We start from the raw sequence: 21829 nt of genomic DNA on the forward strand, positions 1-21829 counted from the left end.
CGTAAGTAAGTGCAAGGTGCGAGTGGCATTTCGTTTGTTGATGTTGACGTTAGAGAGACCATATTGGAAAATGAGGTTATAAAACTTTGTCCTGTCAAATATCGATAATTTCGTTTTAACGCTAGTTAATATGTATATAGTTATTGTATAGCGTCAAATTCGACTGTACATTAATGAAAAGTGTAGAAATATGTGATTTTTAAATAATTAGCTGAGATTAAATAAGAAATAATGTTCAAAAACAAACTTTTTCGTCAAATGGGATGGGGACGTGCTCTTGGAGTTTTGTTGGTAGTTTGGTTTGTTTTTATAATAATTGCTTTCGGACTCCTAAAACATGAAAGTGACCCACAAACTACACAGCGAATGAATCAAGCCTTTAAGGAATTGCAACTTTTGCATCAGCAAAGGACAGAACTTAACCAACTTTTAGAAGTTTATGTAAATGGGTAAGCAAGTACTTATAACCTATGATTTTTAGTATTAGAAATGTTTTAATGGAGGGTGTAAATATCCTTTATGCTCTTCATATATTGAAAAAAACATTCTTCTGTAAAGTTTCTTAAGTTACTTCCAGACTCTTAAATATATAAAGACAAATTTTACACAATATATTTACCAACTATGCTAATGTATGCAGTTCTTCAGATAATATTTACTTCAGCGACTTTACCTTTAAATGATCTGACTGCAGTATAATAAGCGGCCACCACCACATTCGAATTATCGATGTTCATTATCATCTAAACTACAGAAACTAAAATGCCAAACTGAATTACAGTTTTCATTTTATTACAGTGAGTATTTCAGATTACAGTATAGTTTAGCTGTTTTTATATCTAAACAAGTAATAATTTAATGTTGAATAAAAACTATGTATTTATACAATTTAACCAATAATAGTGTGACATTTAGTTACTTCTAAGTATTTATAAGAAAAATCGTGTCTGATAGCTTGTGACCCAAATTTAGATTTATTGTAGGCCTACTGGCTATCATCACTCAAATACCATACAAATGGTTTATATTCAATAACAACGTTATTCAATACTTTAAACCTGGAACTGGCAATCGACATTATAATGTTGATCTGAATCGATTTATGAGTGGCAATCGACATTATGTAGATCTGACATGCTTGTGTTTAGACAGTTCATATAGTACGTAAATCATCATTACCATAGTATTTATACACCATTTTAAACAGAAAGAATTGCTAATTTCAATGGTAAAATTTGTTTTGGCAACAGTTACGTCATAAACCTTGCCAGAAAGATCGTCTTCATCAAACTATTTTGAAAATTAGTGATATATTATGGGTATAGTTTATAGCTTTGTTTTAGTCTATACTAAGTTAAATATTTATGTATTTTGGAAATATATAGTGTAAAAATTATATTATTTTTGCTAATTTTTGTAAATCATTGTACCCATTGCAACAAATTTAGGTACGTCCCACTACTTTTTAAAAATAAAAACATTAGAAATTGGTTATTAATTTATTTATTGTTTTGTATATATAATTCTCTAAACTTTGGTATAACTAAATAATTTTGAAAATATTTACTGTAAGAATTATCTTACAGTACATTTTTTTAAATAATCGTACCTATAGCAACAAATTTAGCCTTTCATATACTATTTGTGGTTTTTACAATATATTTCATTTCTCTTTAAGAGAAACCAAATATCATTATACTGTATCTGAAACTAGATCAAATGAAGAATAAATTAATTACCGCAGATTCTAATATTTATTATATTATTACACTTTACCAGGTGCAGTCCCACCACTTTAAAAAGATAAATTATTTTTTAGTGTGTTCATTTTTTATGTTTTTATATTATTATGTTTTTATCTCCACATTTTCCTGACAAAATAATGTAATATATGTATAGGTCTATGTATCGTAAAAATGTATTTTTTTATAAAACGTTTAAAATAGCTTTCAGTTACAAAACAGTAAAAAATGACCTGCCATCTGAAGAAAATATAACTGCCAGTTTTAGGGTTAAAAGCAGCTGGCAATAATTTATTTAAAATAACTATAATATTTTTGTATTCGATAGTTTAGACATTTATAATCAATAATTTGGTACCCTGATTCCATTATGGTGGTTTTAGGTATTTCTATACGATAATTCAGTTACCCTGATTCGATTGTGGTAGTGGCCCCTTACAACAACCTAAAACTATGTTTAGTAATTTCTTAAAAGTAGTAGTATATTGTTATTTCCTTAAAGGAATTTTACGTGAACCCAATCCATAAATTGTACAAAAATTATTAACATGTCTTAAATTTAAATTATATTTTAACTAGTTTTCGATCTAAGGGACTAAGAAAATCTGTATTTTGGGGTGGAAGGGGATAAGAACCAAAGTAAGGATAGTTATACGAGGAGGAGATAACAGGGTTGTCTATATTTAAGTTGTTCTTGTTTGGCATTGTGCATCTTGTTATTGAAATGTATTTCCCGTTTTCTGATTGGTCATATTTTGCTGCGTAGTTAATTTTAAGAGGAAGACCTGGACATGAGGCTAGCTGGCATTGTATCTGTTTTTATTTTTTTATAACAATGGTGATGTTTTGCTTGCTAAAATTGTTAACAATTTGTGTTGTGGGTGTTGTATTAAGTTTTTTGATTGTGTGAGGATGAAAATGACAGATATTTTTAAGTTTTTAGTTGTCATGGAACATAACGTTGTTATTGTAGTTAATACAAGGTGGCCATCCTCCTCTTATTATGTAGAATAATTTGGTAAGATGAGTTAGTATTATTTCTAACTCTATCAAGCATTTGTGATTGGACATTTTTTATAGCCTAGTTTACATATCAGTATTATTTTGAGGAATTTTGTTGTATGTCACCATCAGCACAAGGCAACACTGAGCCGCAGCCTGCGCTGATGGCCAGAGGCATTACTGTCAGTCTGTTAGGAACTAACACTTTAAAAAATGTTAAATCAAATTCATTAAATAAACTGAAAGCAAATTACCTAGTGTGTACCACAGAGAGTTGTTTTGCGGTCTCTACTCTTTCTTATTTACTTAAATGACATCACAGAGGTCATTCCGGATAGTGACCTACTGATCTTTGTATATTTGCCGACACTATTGTCATCACCAAGCATAAATATTTAAATTTTAGAATGTGATACATTTATAAAAATAAACAGCATGGCATAATTTTTTTCTAGCGGCTTTTTGATATTGAATCTTGAAAGAAATAGAAATTGTTTGTATTTTAACAAATCAAGCGTAGTCTCAAAATGTAAAAGGTTCCAACTCTTTCTATTGAGGAAATGCTTGAACTTGTAAGCAGTTGGTGAGTATCGAATCTCTAGTGAAGAGCATTTTTGTCCTTCGAGGGCTAAAAATTTGGCTCTGCTTAAATCAGATTACCACTTGCTTGATTCACATATCTTCCGGTCTATAACTGTTTGTGAGGGAACAGAATCAATTGTATAACGTTTAATCAAGTGCACTACATGTTTTACTAAAACATGGCATGTGCAGGTCAGGTACAGACCAACATATGAAAGACTTTTTTTTGTATATCATGTCTAAGGCATTTTTCTTCATGAGAATCCATTATTAATACTTTAAAGTTATTCACATAACAAAAAAGTTTTTTTGAAAGAAACCGTGCAATGAAATTACTGTAGGTCACTGAGACATAAGTGGGCGCATGTGGTAAGAAAGACTGCGCTTTTTCGTTTGCAAAAAGACGAAACCAAATTGCACCGGGTACATTCCCTAATCCTACACTTTTGTTTCTTAGACTCACTGAACAGTTACATGAAATGAGAAAGTAAAATGCCAACAAACAAAATGAATAAAACTAATTTTGCAGTCTAAGGACCGCAATGCGCTCACTGGTGGGTTAAGGAACGTAATTAATGATAGCAACTACAAAGATTTAAGCACTCGTGATATTTTGAAAAATCAAACCTACTTTAAAAATAAATTTAAAAAAAGGACTAAATAATTTAATTAAAAAATTTAAACATCAATGAGCATAACTGCTGAACATTACAAACATCATTATCTTAAAACTTCTGAATATACATTGGAAAATTATCAATATCAATTGAATCATTATTATTTTGGAACTTTTGACTAAGAACAGGGTGTCTTATAAGTCAACGATAATATTCAAGGAGGTGATAGGCCAGCTAGTTTAAATAACCCTTATAACTAACATGTGAAAGTCACTTTTTGATATATTGACACTTTTGGAAACCTTAAAAACAACTAAAAATGACTTTGATGTTATGTTGTTTAAAATAATCAGTTTTCTCATTCAATTGTTTGTGCTTAAAAAAATCCACAACTAAACTGATTTGTTTGTTTAAAAACATGCTCATGTTGTGTGGATTTCAAAATGGTATAATAACCATTCTCCACCTTAGAAATAAGACTATTTTTCAATTTTATTATAAAATAAAACACATACTATTGCTATTCAAAATGTTAAGCCACAATTTAGGAACAAAAGTGAAAGATTTTTGTTACTATTAAGTGGTTTAACCTGAAACTCAACTTATAATAAAAGTTTAAACTGGTCGTCCACCAGTTCGTATAAAAGTGTAGCATCTTCTTGTAAACCATCACTTGACTCTTTACGTACTTCTGGAAGCATTGGGTTCGTTAGCAGAGTGGTCAATAGGTTGCCACAGTTAATATTAAGTACGGACCCAGCATACATTTTTTATATAAGATAACCCCAATAATAAAATTTAGGCCTTAAATAATAAAAGGCCTTGAAGGCCACAGAACAGGACTTGGTAGGTCGATCCACCTAGAGTAGGTAACATTCAAGAAGTCATGTATCGACCTTGTGTACTGAGCTTAACAACCATCCTTGTGATACCACTTCTGTTGCTGAATTGCCAAAAGCATATCGTCCAAAAGATTTTGAAACTCATTTTCCAGAAAATTCAAATAAACTTTACCATTAAAAGTATTTTTTAACTCATAAGACCCAATTATTAGGCCATTTAAAATGCCCGACTACAAATTTACTTTCAGTTGATGCAGAGCCTGATCTTCTTGCATCAAGTGAGGATTTTTAGTTATCCAGTAGTGTAGATTGTGCATGTTTACAACCATTTCTCTTAAATGCGCTTTCATTTTACCGTAAGATATTATTGAGAAAACATTGTATCTACTATATATTTGTCTACCATTATTCAACAGAAATATTCCCTTGCAACATAATCACAAGGTAGTAAAGTCTGCACACATTGCACATGATATCGATGATATTGTTGCGTTTGCAATATCCTATGGGCTGTAGATCTTAATATTACAGCCTTTGATTCCTTATCTTTATTTATATTAATAAAGTGATTTACTTTAGTAATAAACTTTGAAATACCGTTATTTCTAAAGTGGCAACAGTATTACTATACCATTTTGAAATCACCAAAACGTGAACATGTGTTTTGAACAGACATGTCAGTTTAGTTACAGATTTTTTAAGCACAAATCATGGAATCAGAAGATTGATTATTTTAAATACCATCAAATCAAAAATTATTTTTAGTTCAATGAGAAAACGGTGATGACATTCACCTATTTTTCAGTAGGACCAGATTTCTTGATATTATGGCTTTAATTTAAAGAAATCATAATAACAAAAGTCCAATTTTGTAGTATCATTACGTTTCTATGGGTACCTGGACATACTGGAATACCTGGTAACGAGATCGCAGATAGGGCAGCAAAGGAGGCAATCTCTCTGACTCCATGTACTAGGCGATCAATCGCGTCCGATCTAAAGCCGATTGTAAAGTCACGACTACAACATCAGTGGAATATATCGTGGGATCAAGTAACCAATAACAAACTTCGGCAGATTAAATACACAGTAAAGCCTTGGTCGACTGCTTACCGCACTAACCGTAGAGAGGAGGTTGTACTGTGTCGACTCCGTATCGGACACACTCGCTTCTCTCACAGTTTCCTAATGAGTCGTGGTGATCCACCGCAGTGTGCGGAGTGTAATATGGCGTTAAACGTCAGCCACGTGTTGATAGACTGCCGCCTCTTCGCCGGGCAGAGGAGAGCACATCGTTTGCCAGGCCGGTTAGATGAGTTGCTTGGTGACAAAGAAGATGTTTTAACGAAGCTCTTTAGTTTTCTGGAGAGCACTAAATTAATGTCCAGAATATGAGTGATATAGTACCTGATTAGTTTTAGTAAACATTTTAACCGCTAGTTTTAGGTAAGGGTGAGCCCTTTTACAGTTCACCCCTGAGTTGTTATTTAGTTTTAAGGCTCTTAACTAGCACCGCCTAAGTGCAATCTTTTAAATTTCGTTAGGAAAATTTCTGTGTTTTAATCAAGGGTAAACCCCTTTACAGTTAAAAATTTCTGTGAAGTGAGAGACACCACTATCTTAATATGTAGGTGTCACGTAAGGAGACGGGCACTTTTGTCCTTCTATTTATTTGTTATTTGTTATTGGTGAGGGTGGGTCCCTTTACAACCTACCCTCACTAACTTACCTGGTTTTAGCATTAGATGTTGTTATATTTATTAACGTTATTATTTATCTGACATATTTTAACTATCGGGCCCCTTTACAGCCTCTCGGTTAATTCTGTTATTTAGTTTTAGTCCTCCGTTCACTGCTGTTGTTTTTCTTATTGTCTTAATGTGATAATAATGTTATTTGACACAGAGATCCGCTATTTATTCCTTGCACTGATAACGTGACACCATATTTTAAAGTGTAGGTTAACCCTACGGGCATTGATAACCTGCGTGTTTTTATGCCCTTATTAAAAAAAAAAAAAAAAAAAAAAAAAAATGTAGTATAATCACATGAAACATTCGTCTAAAGTAGCTGTTTTTCTGGTTTCATAAAAGAGGTTTCCAAAAAAGTGTCATATCTCAAATACTAAGTGATTTTTACTAGGGTCATGTTTCGTTTTATGGGTTAGTTATTGGCTGGTATATCACCTCTTTCAATATTATCATTGATTTATGGGATACTCGATATATTGAAAAATTAACAATTTCACTCAAAAAATATTGTTAATATCACTATCAATGGATACTGTAGTTAGTGGTGTAACTCTGAGTACACAGTAAAGTATGTCCTGGTCCTTATTATACCTAGGCTCAATCAAAACTACACAAAGTCAAACATACAACAAACCCTGTTGTAATTTTATTAATGGTATTTTTACACTTTTTAACTCTAGTTTTATTTGTTCCTTCTTATTTTCCTCAAATAAAAAGCTTATATCTCCAGTTCACAGATACTCGTATATTATGTCTATAAAATTTGTGATATCAAGAGTGTATTTTGAATTTTTTTATTTATTACAAAGAGAATTTTAATATGAATAAACATGTTTGAAACCATACATCCTCTAGTAAGATGTAGCATATTGAGTGTTAGCCTCTCTACTGGCTGTTAATATCAAACAATTGGCAGAATTTCCTGTTGTTAACTCTCTAACACTGCAGCACCATTTAGATTTGGTTGTTTAACATTGTTGTTTCTTGACACACAAGTTCGTTTCAAGTTGTTTTACAAGAATATCAAATACAGTACCCAATTTAGTTTTGAAGAGCTGTCAATTATTTATAAAGACCAAACTATATTAATAAAACCAATTTGTACAGATTTTATTTAATACAGTAACATAATTATTAGAATTGATTTTAGCCTATTTATTTGAGTGTAACATATTGCAAAAACATTCTAGAAAAAAATTCATTTGTTTTCAAACTCGCTGTCTTGTGCTTTTGTGTGCATTTGTGAGTGCGCTTGTGTGTTTATATATTTATGTATATAAACATATATATTAATAAAACCAATATGTATGTTTAATAATACAGTTTCTATATCTTAATAAATTAAACATCTTAGGACCAAATTTTAAATAATGAGTATGTTTTAAGTATCAATAATTGGTTTCATAATCAATAAACTTATTGTAATGTTTGCTTGTGCTTATTCTGTACAAAAATAGGTTTAAGCTGCTTAGCCAAGTTCACATGTGTCTGTAAAACAGTGCAATAAAATTTAAACATGGATATATATATATATAGAAATTGTAAACTGTATTATTAAAATAAATCTTAAAAAATGTATTTTGTATGTTAATGTATTTTAAATTTTAAGTAAAATAACCATCAATTAAAGCTGACAGGTATAACTATTTTATATTTAAAAATTATAATAACACAAAAAAAGTAAAAATAATCAAATACATTTTAATAGGTTAAAAAAAGCAAAATAATTTCTTTTACAGTTACACAGATCTGCAATTTAATTCAGATAGTAATGAAAATCTGTTTTTAATAGATATGAACATTCTTATAAAATTTAAATAAAAAAAAACATTGATGTGGTCATTTATACGTCAATAATTAGTCCATTTCATATGTCCAAAATGTTTGTTATGAATGTTACATTAATTTTCATTTCTTAAAACTTACGATAACAAATTTTTAATTCAGTCTGGATGGAATGGTGTGAATTATATATGAATTAATAATAAATTTATTTTGATCTTTTTAGTCTGTGTTAAAGTGTTAACATATTTTTATAAATTTAGTTATTATAGAAATACATTTGCATTAAAAACAAAATTTTATAAATTAATCTATATAGTAAGCAATGTTTTAAGTAAGAAACTATATAAATAAATTTAATTTGTTCAATTCATTTATTCGAGCAAGAAAAAAAATATAGTACATTTTTTATTAGAAAAGTTATGAAATATTTAGAGTTAGTGCTCAACATTAAAGGTTTCTTGCAAAGCATACATTTTTTAAATGTATAATAATGGTTGAAATAAATTAAAACTAGTATTTACATAAACTTATTTGTTTTCAAGAATATTCTAGATTTTAGGTGAATAAAAGTGGAAGGATTTGTGAAGGTTAAAATATTTAAATATGACAAGTTTGTATTTGATAAAGTAGGGCACTGTCAGATCTTCACAGCATGTACATACTCTCATTATAACAATCCATATCATCCAAGCATTCACTTTCACACATGTGGTAAAAATACGGTGCTGTTGTATCATGCACTTTTGAAAAGACACACAAAAATGTTTTTAATTTTTTTAATTTCTATTAAAAAAAATGCTTATAGTGAAACATTTGATTTTGAATTGTGTTAGTACTCTATATTTATCCTCTAAATCTCCATTGGTAATTAATAGTTTTCCTCTACTATATTAATCTCTTCATCAGGTACATAACATTAACTAACAATTCCAGATAAATAGTAGCAGTTTAAAAATTTGTTCAATATGAATTTTGTTTAATTTTTGGTCCAAAAGTGACTAATTACTGCAGTTATGAGACAAACATTTTCTTTGTTTATTCACTTTCATAGTGATCAATATTTGTCTTATTTTCCTTACTTTGTTGCTCGTTATAGATAAATCGTAACAAAATATTCAGCTTTGTTTTATTTTTATAGGAACCCATCAATAAAACAAGATGAGAAGGAAGCTCTGTTTAAATCGTATCAAAGAAAAATGGCTCATATAGGATTAGAACCTGCACAACCACATGACATTGTTCTTGGTAAGTAATTAAAATAAATACTTAGAACATTTTTTTAATGATACTGTTAACTTCATTCATTATGACTTACTTGTAAAGAGAGGTTTATGTTTTCTAATATATCAAAAATAATGGAATCAGTAAACTACCTGACAAATTCTGTAATTTGGGCTGAACTTGGAAAGCCTGTTAGGAATGACGCTCGGCACCATTGTTAAGTTACTTAATTTAACAATAACAATTATAGATAGAGTTGTTACAGTTAATTGGAGCAGACTGGTTTCATATTAACAATGACATTGGATTATGTTTGCAGTGAAGCAGTGACTTTGTATCAGGAGTTTTAATTGTTGCAGCTAGTTCATAGATTAATTGAGTTATACATAATATGAAAGCTAACATAATAAACTAAAAAATCCCAGAATTTTATCAGACTTTTTCATTAATTTGAATAAATAAATTAATGTGAATCTCAAGAGAAGGATGCTATTCTCTTCCATTACCAGTTCGACATCAAGACATTGATACTCTTGATCATGATCCTTAAGGATAAGATTCAAAGCATTTTGTTTTAAATGGAACATATACAGATTCAAATAATATAGTTGAATCTGAAAAAGTTAATTTATGTTCTAGTTTTATCCTGGAGTAAAAATATATTGTAGGAGAAATAGAGCACTCACCCCATTTATAGTATGAAATAATTCACCTATCATCGTATTGTATCATGATATCACTCTACCTCAAGAGGGTATCATTAAAGACATTACAATGGTAGGATGAAATAATAAAAAAAATGAAGTGGTCTTGACTCTAAAATAATGTGTTGTTCTCAATTGTGATACTAATTTAAAAACTAACAGGATCTCCTGAAAAGTTTAAGACTTTTGTACCAGAAAACAAAACATTCACCTTCTCTCTAATGCATAAGTATTGTATTTCTTGTCAGCTCTGTATATAATGAAATTATCTCAGATGAAGGCAATTGAGGCATAGTCAGATGGTTTGCATGTTTCATAAAAAAGTATAGATTTTTTAGAGTGCTATACATAATTAGTTGAGTGTTCATCAAAATCTCTGCCGCCAGTTGCTGATGAATAAAATCTTATATTTGTCTGTCTGTATACATGATAAGTGTCTTATATTTTGGGGTTTGTAATTTGGTGTGAAACTCTTATTTCCACTACCTCTACGTTGTTATTGAAAATGGTGAACTTCAGTTTATTGGGAATATTGATTTCTGTATATCAAAGAGTGACTCTAGTCTTAAGGACAACCATGTTGGCAACAAGAAAAACACTGGATAAACAAATTAGTAACAGTAAATTATAAAGTTTAATCATATGACATTTTTCAGTAACTTCTCAACATATGCGATGAAGTGACTTTGCTAGATTGGTGAGTTTCATACAAAGATTGAAAAACTAAGCTTATATTAAAATGTAATTTTCATAACAAACTAAATAAGGGCTTTGTTACCGGAATATATTGACTGATATTACTGAAAAAAAATTGGGTGAACAGAACATGGATTTCAGTGTACCAATTCAGGTTTTTCTATTTACTACATTCTTGTCTGTTTATTAATTTAAATATTTTATGAATTTTTAACTTACTTTGCAAAGACCTAGTCTTCAAATTTGGAACAGAGCTCATAAATGGATACAGTACGATTTTTATAACTGTAGACTTCTGCTGGAAGAGCAGCAATGAACTAGACGTTTGGCAGAGGGGTTGTAAAAAGCATCATGCAGACATAATGTCAAAGTTGCACACTAGTGGTCACTTGTCTAGATGTGTCATCGACTGTCAGCTGGTTACATAGAGCTCTATGATCTATTATTGTCTGAATTATGTACCACGATTTCGCTGATCGCTTCATTTTGTATTGTCAGCTTCGTGAAAATAGCTTATAACGTAGTACTACAGAATTTTAGTTTTTATTTTAAATTTTTGCTCACTGTAAGTATTTATTGGTTAGTGCGGGTTTCTGTTTAATGGAAATGATCATATCAAAGATGACTCCAAGGGAAAAGCTTCACAATCAGAAAAGATAAATAATTTGGTGAGTGAGCGAATTCATGCATAATGAAGCTGACCCAAACCTCATACTCGTACCATTAAAGAAGAGTATAGAAAGAACAACGGCAGCTTGCAGAGTTTTGGTTTGTATGATTATACTACCCTTCTGATGATTTTTTTTCTACAGTAAGCTATTATAAGACTGTAACTAACCACGATGGCATTCAGTAAGCGGTCTTGAGAAAAAGCATGTTCAGTAATTAATATGAAGTCTGGCTTAGTGAGTTCAAGATAATGGGTGAGCTTCTCTTTCTTGGCTGAGTTGGTTTATATTTTTTGTGGAAAATTTGTATAAACCTATATGTTGTATTGTATGACACCTTGTATGTTTTGTTGATGGATACTTAAACAGGAGCGGATATTTAAAACATCGTGGAATATTACAGTGAAAAAGATAGCTCTACTGTATTAATGCTAGAATTGAAATAGGATCTTGCTGCAGTTTCTATGGTTATCCTTCTGATGGCTACTGTACATAGTACAATAATTACAATATATTTCATTGTGCCACTCACTGTTGCTGTACAGTCTACAATGTTTACAGTAACAAAGAATTTAGCTTTTATCATATTCTCAGATAACAGATTAACAGTGAACTTTATATTATTAACTAACTGTTACCCGCATCTTCACTCACTTTTAACTGAAGTCCTTATAATACTTAGTTAAAGCACTTATGATGTAATATGATGGAGTACTATAGAATTTTTCAAATGTAAGTAGATATACTTCAAGTAGATATTATTTTACTATTCATACTTAAAGCGTAGGTATCTGAGTTTAACCTGACTCTTATATCACGTTTTACATGTGTAAGAGCATTTCCGGTTCTAATTAATTATAAGAGGGTTGGTTTTTTTTTTCAACCTCCAATTTCATGCTATGACAGCCAGACACATGGCAGGTTCGCAGTGTGTGCAGTAGTCGATCGCCCATTTTCCTCACTACATTAGTCACTGCTGAGTTCAAGTTGCTAGTTTGCGCTGAGCTGCAGTTGCAAAAACATGTCTGTCTCTATCGATTCAACGCCCAAAAGTGAATTAAGGAGATTTATTTGTTTCTTGATTTATTAGGCATGTTAGTGCTTATTTCACTGTTTTTCCCTAAGCCATTGTTAAAATACCATATCACAATGTCAAGGAAGTCCTTCAGTTTAAAGTACTGTATGTGAAAACATTCACAGCTTTTTTCATTAAGGTTGGTTTAATAACAGTGTTTTTTAATTTTATATTTATGTATAAAAACGATTTCATTATTTTGTATTTGGCCGTATCTGTCACATATGCGTTTAAATAACCAAACTAACATATGATCGGAAGGCCAAATACGTGTCAAACAACTTTTATTTACATTAATTAAATTTGTATAAATGTCAATAGCCGAATTAAATTTCTTCAATAAACATTGAATCACAAAAAGTACTTGCTCCGCCGGGACTCGAACCCGGATCTCTCATTTGCCGGGTGAATGTGCTACCATTACACCACAGAGCCCTTACTTTTAACGATTCAATTATTTTGTATTTGGCCGTATCTGTCACATATGCGTTTAAATAACCAAACTAACATATGATCGGAAGACCAAATACCTGTCAATTGATTTTATTTACATTAATTAAATTTGTATAGATGGCAATAGCCTAATTTAATGGAGATATCCAGGTTATGTATATATATATATATTAATCTTCAATAAGAATTCTTCAATTATTGTAATAAACATTTTCTATATTTCGGCTTAAGCCGTCTTCAGGAAATTACAAAAATTATATAAATAGGGCTATAAGAACAGAATAATATATATATATATATATATATATATATATATATATATATATATATATATACAGGGTGAGTCAGAAATATGGTAAAATATTTTAAGACGTGATTGTAGAGCTAAAAATAAGAAAAAAAATGTTATATAAAGGTAGGTCCGGAAACGCTCCATTAGTGAGTAATGGCTGCCGAAAGATTTTGCTTTGTTTTCAGTTCACCTGATGAAATTAAGTGATTCTGAAATGTATTGTTATTACTTTTTAACTCAAATAAGGTGGATTTATATGGAAAATCATCTGAAAAATCAAATAAAACCACTCTAGAGGTTGTAGTGTGAACAGTTTTTGAGAAAAGGTATGAAATTTGACAAAATCTAATAACAAAAATACCGCCTTAAATGTTTGATGTCCAATAACATTGTTAAATAACCAATAAACAAATTGTTTTTCCTAATACAGATTGTAGGGAATTTAATTCTGAAAACAACTATAATAAGCAATGTTAACTAAATGTGTAAAAAAGTTAAGAAATTGACTCCTCATGTGTTACACTACACAGCAAACTTTTGCTGTTTTATAATAAGGAATGAGTATCTGATTGGTAACAGCTGGTGAAAAACAAACATATTTTTAGTTCAAAATTTTATTTTTAAATACAATAATCATATCTACAATTGCTTTAAGTCTCGCCGGAAGATTAAAGATGATGCTCAAAATGACTTCCGTTGTTCAAAATGCACGCGTTCAGGCGTCTTCTCATCGAGTTTCGTACCCGTTCAAAAACTCCAGGTGTCCGCTTAATGGTTTCTACTCCATTAGAAATGTTTAATCGGAGTTATTCAATGGTATCTATTGTAGAAGAGTAAACTAATGTTTTTAAATGTCCCCAAAGGTAAAAGTCCAAAGGATTTAAGTCCGGTGATCTTGCTGGCCATGAAACTGGTCCACCTCGGCCGATCCATTGATTTGTGAAACTCTCATTTAGGTATCCACGAACAGCCAGAGAGTAGTGCGCAGGTGCCCCGTCATGCGTAAACCACATGTTTTGGTGCAAATGCAGAGGTACATCATCAATCAGGTTAGGTAGCTCGTCTCTTAAAAAGTTTAAGTACACAACGCCATTAAGCCTGGGAGGAAGCACGAATATGACTAAATGATCTGCTAAGATTCCAGCCCAAACATTTACTGAAAACTGATTTTGTGGGCGATTAGGTTTAATAGCATGAAGATTTCTGTCTGCCCAAGTGTGTTTGTTATCGAAGTTAATGATAGCTGTTCTTGTAAAGTGAGCCTCATAGGTAAACAAAATTGTATTTAAAAAGTTTGGATCAGCACATTTTCCCAGAAGCCATCAACAAAAAGCAACACGGGGAGCGTAGTCTTGTGGCAAAAGAATCTGGACATGCTGGAAGTGGAATGGGTGTACTGGCACTCGTGTAGTATTCTCAGAATACTAGATTGGCTGACATTGAACTGTAGTGACAATTCTCTAGTGCTCTTTTCAGGATAATCAGAAATTTCATTAAGAACCAATTCTTCTAATTCAACAATCCTACATGATGCCTGTATTACTATGCTCTAAAGACTTCAAAGAACCTGTTTCAGATAGGCGTTGATGAATAGAGGCAAAAAATGTTGCGCTTGGACACCTGCGGTTAGGAAAGTTGATACAGACGTCTTGCTGCAGTACTATAATTGCAGCGTCCCAAACCATACATTAAATGCATGTCTGCTAATTCAGAGTTTGAATACACATGAATATTACCTTCCATTTTTAATAAATGAAACACACAACACAAAATCACTAATAAAATGGATGAAAATAACTGGTTAAAATACTTAACACAAACATACAGTATCTTTACAGTTTGTTGTTTTGTTCAACAATGAGGTGACATATGTCATCTAATAATTGCCTAGCTAATTATTTATTATTTAAAAATGTTTAAACAGCTGTTGTTTAAATGATTAATTATTACCAGCTGTTACCAATCAGATACTCATTCCTTATTATAAAAACAGCAAAGGTTTGCTGTGTAGTGCAATACGTGAGGAGTCAATTTCATAACTTTTTTACACATTTAGTTAACTTTGCTTATTATGGTTGTTTTCAGAATTAAATTCTCTACAATCTGTATTAGGAAAAACAATTTGTTTATTGGTCATTTAACAATATTATTGGACATCAAACATATAAGGCGGTATTTTTTTAATGAGATTTTTGTCAAATTCCATACGTTTTCTCAAAAACTGTTCACACTATAACCTCTAGAGTGGTTTTATTTGATTTTTCAGGTAATTTTCCATATAAATCCACCTTATTTGAGTTAAAAAGTAAAAACAAAACATTTCAGAATCACTTAATTTCACCAGTTGAACTGAAAACAATGCAAAATCTTTCGGCAGCCATTACTCACTAATGGAGCGTTTCCGGACCTACCTTTATATAACATTTTCTTATTTTTAGCTTTACAATCACGTCTTAAAATATTTTACCATATTTTTGACTCACTCTGTATATATATGACAATGTGGAGTAAAAATTTTAGGTTTGTATTTTCTATCTGCATTAAACTACTATACAATTAATATTTGATATTATAACATTTAAATGTAGACAGATGTTTCAACTTATTTTTCAAACTTCAGCTGAAAGTGTGAACAGCTGTTTAGTGTCAGTTAAATCTGGATTATTAAACAAAAATACTACAATTTTTCAGAGATTCAAAAAATTCCTTTCTTATAAAACTTCTATGGATTTCGACAATTATTTTACAAAAAGAATTAACCGAATTGGACCAGCCTTGAAATTAGAGCTTAGCAACACATTTTGTAATTTATTTTTATTTATGAGATAATCAATACTCATAACCAGAACACCACCTTCCAAAATAAACAAAACCATCCCCCACCTATTAAAACAATGCCATAGCTTACCTAGAATGCTGCTTGATAATAGGATGGTGTGGCATGTGAAAAATATTTTTTTTATAGTCCATATAATACAAATAATTTTGTTTTATGAATGGGGTTTGTTTAATATTATGTCATTTTTATTTACATGTGCAGCTACATTGATAAACTTTTATTTTGTTTCATTTTTATGTAAAATTTAACTATATTTAGTCAGATCACACAATTTATTTTTTTTTTCATTAAACAGTAATTCATCAAGAAATTGAGTTATTCTCTATAATAATTTATTTTAATTATGTTTACATGAAATATATGCAACATAGTTTTCAAAATGTATTGCAAAAACAGCAGCAGAAATGCACTGTTTACACACAACGGTAGAGTGCCCCCTCATGTAGAATTTAATTAATTAATTTCCTGCAAATTTGATACTGTTCTGTAATATATTTATCATTAATATTTCGTTTACTCCTAGATAGCATACAATACGATTAGTAACAAATGTTAGCGTTTGACAAATCTTCTCCTAGACTATATACACAATCAAAATTGTAGGTTTTTTATGCTATCAGGATAGCCCATGGGCGGTAGAGTATCAAGCCCAAAAGCCTCTGCATGTGGTGAGATTATTTTGTAAGATTGGTTGTTTTGATAAAAATTTTGACCATTAAGCTTAATCTGAAATGTCATCTTCATAATAAGCTAATAGCTAAAGGTGTATCATATTTTTTTTACTATGATGACTGAAGAAAAATAGGGTGCTTTGTGCAAGGAGCACATGTATGGTAGTTTGATAGTGTATGGGTTAAAGCGGTAAGGTATTTTCTTAGAATTTTGAGATGATAGTTGTGAAGGAGAGAAGGATTTCGGATATCATATTATTTTTTCTCAAAATAATTACAAAGATGACGAATCCTGTTTAAGATTTTCCAACAGTTTAAACATTGTTTGTATTTGTAGGAAATATCCCTTTTTCATGCAAATCACACTAATCATTTACGACGCTAGTAAAAACCATTTATCTTTTATGACTCTCTTATGACGTCTATCCATTACGTATTTTAACTGTTTCTTCCATTGTTAAGTAAAGCTGAAGTGTAGCGATAACTTTCTCACTCAGGAAAACTGAAGCTTTGTTGATTTTCAGAACTGTATAAATGATATGTTCATTGTTATGAAGAAGCAGTGGCAAAAGTGCCTCAACAAGTGATAGTAAATTACACAATGATATTAAGTCACAACACACATAGAAGGCAATTATTTTACAGGTCAATTCTTGTGTCTTTTGCAACCTCAGAGTATTTTATAGATGCTAATTATTTCACCAACTGACTTTCACGGCCTGAATTTTGCTCAAACAGTATTGGCTTCAAAATATCAAAAAGACATACTTATTCACAAAATTTTAGTTTTACATATTTTGTATAAAAGTTACGTATGTATTTTGTTATACATGCGTATTGTAGTCATAAGAGTTATGTAAAAAAATTACTTGTAGTTGTTTGTCCGATGTTATTATAATTTGTACAACTCTAGATGCTAGAAGTTATGATCGTTTTTTGTTATTTCTATCTCCTAGTATCAACTTCAATTTCAAGGATTTGCAAGTTTGAAAAACAAATACCTAATCTTATCACTACCAAAAACATTTAACTATAAATTCCAATTTTAATTATTGACCTAATGAGTTAAGATTTGAATTTTATAGTTCAGTATTAAATCAGCAATTCTTTTTGTGTTTTTAAGGTAATTCTATTTGTTGAAATTTGAACATGGCACATTTAGCCCAGTTCTGTGAGAGCATGATCTGTGACAATTGAAAATTTCCTAGTATGTTTCTTGTGACAATCATACAAGTCTTATAGTACTCAGTTTTATTGAAGCTGAATATGAGTGTTTTAACCCTACGGACACCAGCTGTTTAGGCTGTTGCTCGACATGTGAATGTCAGAGCCTGAGAGGCCGGTACTATCCAAAACCGCCAAGGCCTATTTCATTCTGTACCGCCATTAGTTTTTATATAAATTAAATGATTTCTTTTTTGTTTTGTAGCTTTTTAGATTGGCTATCAATTAGCTTAAATTTAAGGTGTATTAAGTATATAATGTACTTTTTAAATCAAAATACTGACAGAGTAAAGAAGTAAATTGAAACAGTGAATCATCTTCCACAAAAATTTGAACCCCGACTTGATTGTTTTAACAGAACATGGAAATTGTCTGAAAAGATAAAAAACACAAAGCTCATCGGTTTCTCACTGGTAGCAGCATATTGCCGGGAAACTCATATCCGAGAGAGAGTTGCTATCTACAGAAATAATCACCTAAGGAATGAAACTGTAAATCTCGTAATTTAAAATGTTAGCATACCCCCCGATTTGCGAGATTGTTGGAATGAAAATGAATCTCAGTAATTCTAAGGTCATCAGGAATCTATCGGCCACCCACAAACTGCTTAGCCATCCCAAACAAGCTGTAGACATTATTGACTCACTTCCAACACTTGTTCTAATCATTCGAGACTTAAATATTGACAATTTAAAAGATTCATCCATCCAAGGAGTCTTCTAAATGAAATGCTAGCATCTTTTAACATAAAAAGAGCCAAACTGCCTCCAACTAGGATCAACCCAACCTCTGCTACCTCTATCGACGCAGTGTGTACTAATTTAAGCTTAGACCAAATAGTAGTGAAGGTGATGCAGAATGGTATCTCCAATAATACCGGACAGTTATGGTCACTGAGTTTGTCTACATTAGCTAACAAACCTAAAATTTCCTGTAGAAGAAACACCAGCTTAAGAAATTTAAAGCAACTGAAAATTCACTGAACTCTGCAATTATGGGAAAACGTCATCAACACCTATGATACCAATGAGGCTTATGACAATTTTATAAGGTCTTTCACTTTAATACTTTATCTCACCTGCCCCCTAAAAAAATCAAGAAGTAACAGAGGATGAAGATATTCTGGGATGAAGAAGTCAGGGAATTGAATAGGATATTCTTGGAGACCAATAACCAGTACCTTTTAAGTAGTAAGAAGGAGGATAAATTAAAAGCAAACCCTTTAAATAAAAGTTATGAGTTTAAGCTGAGAGAACTTCGCCGCACTTCCAGTGCCAATAATATTATTACATCTAACACCTATTATATTAAAAGGCTATTTGAAAAGTTATCAACTGTCAACAATCAATCAAGGAGTCAACATTCTGAGATAAAGTCCTTAACTGTAAATGGAGAAATCATCGTGGATTCCAAGACAATGGCACACCACTGTAATCAGTACTTCACAAACATCGCTGATAATACCTTGAAGTCTGCTGGCCATGTTTCAAAACTATCTATACCTGTGCCTTCTGTCTCCCAGAATTATAATGGCCATATAAGTCTAAATGAGCTCTTACCAACTAATAAGCTTGAGGTAAATAAAATAATCAACTCTTTAAAGCCAAAGTCATCTGCAGGACTAGACGAGATTACTTCTAGGATTGTTAAATTTTGCAAAGAGGAACTTCTTTTACTGCTTGAGTATGTAGCCAATTTATCACTTCTTCAGGGATCCCTCCAAAAGAATGACCCAGGAAATAAACCAATATTTTTTATTTCAACCTTCTTAAAGATTATGGAGAGAATTGTTTTATCAACGCTCTTTCGACATCTTGATATCAATGGTCTGCTTACTGAGAGTCAGCATGGGTTTATGAGAAGCAGGCTGACAGTGACAAGTTTGGAAGATCTCGTTGAAGAAAGAATCAACAGCATTAAAGATGGCAAAAGTGATACAGGAATTTTTAGATCTCAGCAAAGCTTTCGATTGCTTGAGCCATGATCTAATTTTGTTAAAAGCTGAATTATCTAAGAATTAATGGAACCGCACTTTGATGGTTTGGCAGTTATCTGGAAGGCAGTTATCAACAACACATTACCAGATTTACAAACAACTGTAATCTTTCATTCCACTTCACAGCATTGTACGCGAAGAAACCAGCATACACTGTGCCAAGTTTTACAACCTTCTACCAGATGATTTGAAGAATCGTAACAACCATAATCTCAGACTCTATTTGAAAAAACCTCTCTCTCAATGTGCAATGTAAAAAGAAATTTACATATAACACTCATTTAGTACAAAAACATCTGTACAAAAAATCTGTTATTTTTAATTGATAAAGTGGTTACAACTTATATTAATTAAGAAATAACAGACAATATTTTTAAACATAGATCGACAAGAAATTCTTATAATAAGCATGAAGTATAAAAGGAGAGTAAAATATCTAACAACAAACAACTCCCTGTGTGATGTTCATTTGTGATATCAACTTTAAAATTTGTCTTTATTTACTTCAAAACAAAAACCAAACCAGTCGAAACCAACTTTAAAAGATTGTAAACAAAGTTAAATAATTTTTTCTTAAATGGCCGATCAATTGGACATTGGTTGTTTTAGCCTGAACCTCGACGGTTAAATCAATAGGATGTTGGCATCCAAAGGGTTAAGTTAGTGTTTTCTATCATGTATTCAGCATGTGTACTTGGAGATGCTGAGAGTCTGATGCACAATTTTCTATTGTTTAATCTAAGGATGTGTCGAGTCAACTCTTCGTGTAAGAAAATTAGCTATGAAACTAATGTGTTTTAGGATTTTACATTTGTAATTTATGGAAAAGGATTGTTGGATTTCTTGCTGAAGAGAAGCCATTCCATACCTCACAGACATAAGAATATGTTTTTCAATATATCACAAGATTTTCAGATCATCAAGAACCATAAAGAGAAACCATAAAATTGATAAATAGATTATATCAACTTATATTTCTGTTAGTTTATATATATATATATATATTTCACAAATTTCCATATAGCAGTATCAGTTTTGAAAAGTAAATTGAAGTACTGTAGCAAATTTTCTTATCTGTATAAAACTTCTGTCTTAGCTGTGACCAATTGTAGACCAAATATTAAGTGACAACATACACATATTAAATCATAATTTGAGACATATTTACTTTAAAATATTTTGATATCTCTTACAGTTAATCTCAAAAAGATATTATGTCTTGAGGTGTTGTTTTGAGGTATTTCTAGTGTTCAATCAAAAATGTATATATTAATTGTATGTTTTAAAGGGTCGAGGGAAGAGCCGAGTCTGGAGTACGAGAAGCTACGACGAAGGCTGAAGATGGGTGTGGACGAATTGTGGTACTTTGTTAGTGCCCAGGTGAAACTGGCACAAAGAGACGCTCAGGATGGGAACTCAATGCGGCTAACTGCCCGACTGAACCGCCTGCTGAATGAGGGTATTGAACACAAAAGGTCAGTTCTTCAATTCAGCTTTATAATCAGATATAATTTGATTCATCAGCTGCATGTGGCATGTTTGAATTTTGTAACATAATCAAGGGTGTAATTATTGTTACAGGCTTTAAATTAAACAATATAGAATTAGCTAAACAATATTTAGATTAATTAAAATAGCTTATTGTAAATTTTGTGGAAACTTTAACGGA

At 31.1% G+C, this 21829-nt stretch overlaps 1 protein-coding gene across 1 annotated transcript in view; it reads left to right on the forward strand.

Annotated features, from left to right (window-relative positions):
- LOC124357353 (alpha-(1,6)-fucosyltransferase) overlaps positions 1-21829 on the forward strand; it is a 36761-nt gene continuing 14932 nt past the window's right edge. The window contains exons 1-3 of the mRNA XM_046809069.1: positions 1-449; positions 9460-9566; positions 21449-21635. Coding sequence (XP_046665025.1) covers positions 232-449; positions 9460-9566; positions 21449-21635 — 512 coding nt within the window. The 5' untranslated portion in view covers positions 1-231. The remainder of the gene's footprint in view (positions 450-9459; positions 9567-21448; positions 21636-21829) is intronic.

Source organism: Homalodisca vitripennis, chromosome 3 (genome assembly GCF_021130785.1).
Source record: "Homalodisca vitripennis isolate AUS2020 chromosome 3, UT_GWSS_2.1, whole genome shotgun sequence".
Taxonomy (NCBI): Eukaryota; Metazoa; Arthropoda; class Insecta; order Hemiptera; family Cicadellidae; genus Homalodisca; species Homalodisca vitripennis.